The sequence below is a fragment of the Berghia stephanieae genome, chromosome 13 (assembly GCF_034508935.2).
Source record: "Berghia stephanieae isolate SIO BIC M18660-M18661 chromosome 13, UCSD_Bste_1.3, whole genome shotgun sequence".
Classification (NCBI taxonomy): domain Eukaryota; kingdom Metazoa; phylum Mollusca; class Gastropoda; order Nudibranchia; family Aeolidiidae; genus Berghia; species Berghia stephanieae.
The window spans coordinates 16277709-16284462 of record NC_088372.1 but is presented as its reverse complement, the minus strand read 5'-3'; the positions used below and the strand labels follow the sequence as shown (position 1 = coordinate 16284462).

At 35.7% G+C, this 6754-nt stretch overlaps 1 protein-coding gene across 1 annotated transcript in view; it reads left to right on the top strand.

Annotated features, from left to right (window-relative positions):
- The first annotated feature begins 242 nt into the window (after positions 1 to 242).
- LOC144959218 (uncharacterized) overlaps positions 243 to 6754 on the top strand; it is an 8544-nt gene continuing 2032 nt past the window's right edge. The window contains exons 1-4 of the mRNA XM_078891760.1: positions 243 to 427; positions 4110 to 4247; positions 5522 to 5673; positions 6467 to 6672. Coding sequence (XP_078747886.1) covers positions 4133 to 4247; positions 5522 to 5673; positions 6467 to 6672 — 473 coding nt within the window. The 5' untranslated portion in view covers positions 243 to 427; positions 4110 to 4132. The remainder of the gene's footprint in view (positions 428 to 4109; positions 4248 to 5521; positions 5674 to 6466; positions 6673 to 6754) is intronic.

The following is a 6754-nucleotide window of genomic DNA, read 5'->3' as shown; positions in this document are numbered from 1 at the left end:
TTTAGTATAATTCAAAAAAAAAACAACAAAAAAACAAAAAATAAAAGAAAAAGAAAAGAAAACACGCAAGCCACCAGGATATGATAGTAAATTGTCTATCAAAAGTGAGTAGTTTTCTTAGTGGGGGTGGGAGTCAACAGACTTTGGCATCTTTTTGAGTGTTTTGGCATTTTTGAGTCTTCCCCTGGCATTTTGTTGAAAAATAATCTGGCAACCCTTGCGCTCCTGCTACTTTCGTTTTTAGTTTTGAGTGACGCTTTATTTGAACAGGCTGACAGCGTGTTATTTATTTTATTTATTTTTCAAATCTTTAATCTACATTTAGTTGTGCGAAGAACTACGTATAGAGTGTCTGAAAACGTGCAAAACTTATTGATTATTCATTTGGCATTGAAGCGAAAATTGAATTCTTTTTCTCAAGCCCAAGGTAACTGACCAAAGTGGCAGTGGTAGTTCGCGCAACGAAGTGTGACGGTCGCTCAACTCTTGACCGAACCTTTCTTTGTTTACTTTTGTCTTTTGTGAAACCAAATCTATCTGTGTTGTGATTGAAAACCTGTGAAGGGAGACCTTCCGCACGTTCCTCAAAGTAGCTACACTTTATATTGTTATTGTTATTTTAATCGTGGATCATTTGTAAGACATTTATTTGGGAGACCTTCCTCACTTTCCTCGAGGCTGAGGTAGCTTCACTTCACTTTATATTTTGTTATCTTTAACCAGGTATTTTGGAAATGGTAAACGTCCATTGGCAGTAGTAAGCTGATAAATAATAAATGGCCGAGTGGCTGTGACCCGTTTTTAGGACTTAAGTGATGGGTCTCTCAGAAGTAATTGGATGGATTTTATTTAGAATTGCCTTATTTTCTTCAGGGGAATTATTACCCTCCTATTCCTATTACTCGATACTGTTTATATATTTAGTTTAGATCAATGCTAATTTAGTCTTTTGATTGTTGATAAAATATGAATATGGTATAATTTAGTTTTTGATAATTAAAAAGGATGCGGGTATCTAGAGTCTGACTAGTCTCCCGATGCTATTCGGACTCAAATTCCAGTGCTCATGTCCAATCAACGGGTTATTTGGACTCAGTCTGAAAGTCTGAATATAGTCTTCCATGGCAGTGTAATAAAAAAATATATATTTTAAACTATTGATCATAATTACATAGAATTGATACAAATAAAAAAATAACAATTCTAGTTGCTATCAACAGGTAGCTAAACCCACTTTATTTGACGAGAAAGACACAATCATGGATCAATTGGAAGTCCAGTTAGAAATTAAAAAGAAAAGAGTTAAAACTCTTCAAAAGTAACAAAATCAGTTAAAGTAACTGTCGTCTAAAGGAAAGGCCTTGTTAAAACAACTCGATGTCCAAATAAAATCAGGACAATTTTATTTTTTACATTTTCTGATGATAGTGTCAGACAAGCATCAATCCTTCTAAAGTCCGAAGCAGGGGTTATGAGCTAAGCCAGTCTGATGTGAGCACAACAGAATTTCTTAGGAACTCTTCTTCTGTTTCTTTATCAGTTCTGCCCGCTGTCCCTGTCGCATTGTGTTTCACTGCTCACGCACATTGGAATTTGAATCCAGAAAGCCACAGGAGACTATCTATTCAGACTTACTCGAGTCCGAATTGCCACTTCGATTAATAAAAACCAGAAATGCGTAAATCAAAATTCCAGTTGGGGCACGTAATTTAAAAGAAAAAAAGTTGAGCTTTTATGTAGCGCAATATTCACTAAACGTGCTCTAAGCGCTTTACAAGGGTACCACTGACCAACAGCAACATTTAACATGTAGGACGAAACATGACACCTAATAGACAATATACATTTTTTCCGACAGAGACAACGCTGTTACTGTTAACGACCAGGTACTCATTTTTACACCTGAGTACAGTGAGTAAAGAGCCTTTTCCAAGGACTCAAATATGCGCTGAGCGAGGCTCGAACCCAGGACCTTCAGATCCAAAAGCGAGTGTCATACCATAAAACCACATAGCAATTTAACATTGTAACGTTTTAATAAAATTAAATTCAGGGCAAAGTTTTATTCCACATCCTCAAACTCATTCCAGAAAAATCCTATAATTCAAATGTTTACAGCCATTTTAGGTTAGTTTTGAAATTCAAATGGCGCATGCATCGACTCTGTACCAGGGCTGTGCACTTCACGCAGCACAATAGGAATAGAAGAGAGAACTGAATTAGACCTAAATACCAAAACCAAAGTCCCAAGACAGGAAGAGTTTGAAAGAAAGGATAGCACAGACAGGATAGAAGTGTAACAGAAAGGTGGGAATAGAAGAAATATTAGACAAAGCAAGGAAAGAAACACCCCTAGAGCTAGTCTCGCGTGGTCCACATCCAATCACCCGCACAAAAGTACTTAGTACTTCTAGATGACAGACAATTGTAATAGATGCTTTCACCTCATTCAGCAATGTATGAGGTATTGCCACTTTCAAATAATCTAGGCCTGATGCATATATATAGTTTTCCCATTGGCAAAAGAAAACCTCCCAAAAAAAATGCACACACATGCACAAACTCATGTGTATCAACAGTGCTGTCAGTGCAGGTCTGGAAACATAGGTTGCAAGACATGACGATACAAACATGTAGGATAGAAGTGTATCTAGGAACAGAAAGTGGGAATAGAACCATCTGCAAAATAAAATCTCAATAAATGCACATACTCACACATTCATCGAGAATGGAAGCAGCTCAGAGAAATAGTTTATTTTCCCGAGCATTTGGAGAAATAGTCACTTCGTTTTCTTTGCTTAGGATTAGGTAAAGGAATACTTGGTTGTTTCCCTTAGCTCGAGGAGTGTGCAGAAGGCCTCCTGCGTTTTTCAACACCAATTCTAATGGTACCAAAATTTTGAAATAAAATCAGGTGAGGAGAAGAAAAGTTATGCATATTTTTAAAGGCTGAGTAACTTTAATCTGTTGCATTTTCTGTAGTGATCGCCATTTGGATTTCAAAAATGGTCGCTGACATTCCAGTTAGGATTTTTCTGTAATGCATTCAAGGCTGTGGGATAAAACATTGCGCTGAACTTAATTTTATTAAAGAGTTAAAGATGTTAAATTGTCCTACCAAGAAGTTTGATTTACCAATTTCTGATTTTTTTATTATCCAAAGCTAACACCCTGTTTTATCCAAGATCTATGAAGAAACCAAGACATAAATCATTAAAATCCGTCCATAAACAATAAAATCTATGAAATTTATTTCTTAGACCCATCGCTGAAAAATCCTAAAAATTGGATCACAACAACTAGGCCATTTATCAGCTCACTGCTGGAGTGCCAAATGGACGTTTACCAAAGTATCTAGTTAAGAATACTTGGGGTTGTTTCCCTTAGCTTGAGGAATATGTGGAAGACCTTGTGAATTAAAAAAAATAGTTCTGGACCAGGTTTAATATTAATATCCTACTCGGCCTCTTAATCATGATTAACAACCATCAATCAATTTTTTTTTTTTTTTTAAATCTGTAAAAAAAAAAGTCAGTGACAATTGTAATGGTGCCTACCACACTGAATTGGCCTGCTTCAAAATACACAATGTCAATGCATGGAAGGAGTCGATTCACTGGACTGTTGTCATGAATTTTAAACTCGTAACTGTTACTCTTAATGTTACAGATTTTTTGGTGTATAAAAAAACTCCCCAGAAAACAAGGCCGTTCAGTTTTACAGCACGCTGATTAATGTAGCGTGTCAAAATGCAGTCTGTCGTCCCATTGATAAATCTAATTTGAATAATTCACAATGGCTATGAACACGACACCCCGATTGTAGCCTTCTTCTCTTTGTTCACTCAAGAGGCTCAAGGCCAAGGGACTCACCATTTTAGAATTAACCCACTACTGCACTATTATGCTTATATTTCTCATTATGAGTTGCATAAGCAAAAAAATGGACTTGTAAGTTTGCTCTATATTATGCAGTGTTGTCCATCTCCTTTATTTTTCATTGACTTTTAAAAAATTAGATATATTCGCTCAGTTTTTTTTACTCAAGATAATTGTTCGATATTTTCTATGGATGCACTGATTTATGTAAACTTTTAAATTTGGTTTCAGGTTTTATTATTTTTATTGTGACAATGCCTGTCAGATGCAAGGTTTGTTTGGTTGGAGAAATGGCTGTGGGGAAAACATCCCTAGCTAATTACTTCATGACTGGGGTCCATTCCAAAACGTATAGTCCCAATTTTGTAGGTTAGTTCATCTATATTACACTACACAGGCCTGCCTATTTGAAAAGTTAAATATATAGCGCAATGTCCACTAAACTTGCTCAAATCGCTTTACAAGGGGTCCCTGTCCAACAGCAATATTTAACATTTAGGACAACACATTATGACGTCTGTAACTGTAAGGCGACATAATTTTTTTGGACAGAGACAACGCTATTAACGCCCAGGTACTCATTTTTACACCCGAGTACAGTGAGAGAATGTGAGTAAAGAGCCTTTTCCAAGGACTCAACTATGTGCAGAACGAGGCTCGAACCCAGGAACTTCCAATCCAAAAGTGAGTGTCATACCACAAGACCACATAGCCGCAATTGTACCACTATAGTTAATTTTACAGATTTAACAATTTACCCTCACAATGATTAAATAACACTTCATAATCCTTAAATTGTGCACTCTGGACATCAACTTTCATTTTCACTATGCTTTAATGACTTAGAAATGCTCATGAAGTTCTGAATTTCGAGCCACAAATTTCATAACTCTAGGAATATTTCTTTCTCTCTCTCTCTCTCTCTCTCTCTCTCTCTCTCTCTCTCTCTCTCTCTCTCTCTCTCTCTCTCTCTCTCTCTCTCTCTCTCTCTCTCTCTCTCTCTCTCTCTCTCTCTCTCTCTCTCTCTCTCTCTCTCTCTCTCTCTCTCTCTCTCTCTCCATTTCTATTTCTTTCGCTACCATCCATTAAATCATCTGATTATACAGATAATATATTAGAATAAAGAAATGGTGATTGGCTTAGTTTACTCTTCTTTCTTATTTATTTAAAAACCAAATGGTATTTTTCTGTCACAACCACCATTTTATCTTTGTGGTATGTTTATTGAAATCTGGTGTTAGAGACATGATACATTGCAATAAGCAAGCGTGAGATGAAGTGAGTAGAAAAGTGTCAGAAGACAATAGAGAATAAAAATTTTCGCGGCGGTGGTGGGGTTTGAACCTGCGGCCGTATTGGTAGGACACCTCCGCCTGGCAGGTGAGAGCGAATAAGCAAGCGTGGTGTGCTTAGGAAACAATTGATCAAAGACGTATTTTAGATTTACTTTCTTTTTATTATTAGATATTCTTGAGTCACTGAGTTTGTTATCATTATTTATTATTATTATTATTATTATTATTATTATTATTATTATTATTATTATTATTATTATTATTATTATTATTATTATTATTATTATTATTATTATTATTATTATTATTATTATTATTATTAATACTTCAATTGGTTTTTCTTTTCAGCCCACTATTATTACTCTGTAAAGAAGGATGTAAATGTCCACCAAAGCATGTTCATATGGGACACTGCTGGTTGTGAACGTTTCCGTAATATGACTCCATTGTACTTAAGAGGTGCCCATTGCTGTATGCTCACATTCAGTCTCACTGACAGGGTTTGTATTAAGTGTTAGTAGTTCAAATATAATTCTTATATATACATTAACATTACTGTTAACGATTTGACAAGAGAAGAAGAAGGGAAATTATTGTAAGTTAGTGTAATATGTTTATTGCTATGAGACTTTAAATTATATTATTGGCATCCACTGCTTATTTCATTGTATAAGTGATATTTTGAATGAGTTTAATCCAAACCTTGACATTGTGTTATCATCGTGTAAGAGATATGATCAATGATAATAGCAGTATGAATTGATTTTACTGACAGTCAGAAATGAATTGTAAAGCTTACCCTTAAGAAAATGCAGTTATTATCCAGGAAAGACAAAATCATGGCAGCTTTACATATATTTAAGATGCACAATTGCAGTACTCTGTTTATTTCTATTGATATTTGTTGATTCAAGATTTACTCTTAATTTTGTTTGGGATTAAATGCCATTTGATGATTCAGATTTATGGAATGTAGTATTTCAAACTTTCATTCATGTTGTGACATGCTTCATTGTGTTGGCAGTCAAGGCATTCACACTCAGCTCAATGGAGTTCATACATTTTGTTTTCTATCAATACTGTTTAGCTAAAATAATCACAACATCTGCCAGTCGGATATAATGTACCAACACACAAAACTTTGTGTAACCTTGAACATTTATAGTCTGATTAATAGAATTTAGTGAGAACTAGTTATAAAAATAGCTGGCTAAAAATTAAAAGAAAAACAATAACAAAGAGCTGAGTGATATCAATTTCATTCTTTCTATTTTCTTATTTGTCTCGTTCTAGACATCATTCAATGAAATAGTAAATTACTGGGCCCCAACTGTGAGGGATTTTGCTCCTAATGGCAAGTGTGTACTTGTGGCAAACAAGGTTGATGCAGAAGAAGAGAGATGCATTACTCCTCAGGTAAGTCAATTTGTGTTGATTGGACATGAAACTTTATCAGATTTCTGGCACGCACATGAGAGAAGCAGGAAAGGTGGACCCCGGCCATCAGGAAGGGGGGGGGGGGGGGGAATCCAGGCAGTCTATTTTTTTTTGGGGGGGGGGGGGGGGGGGGGGGGGGGGGGG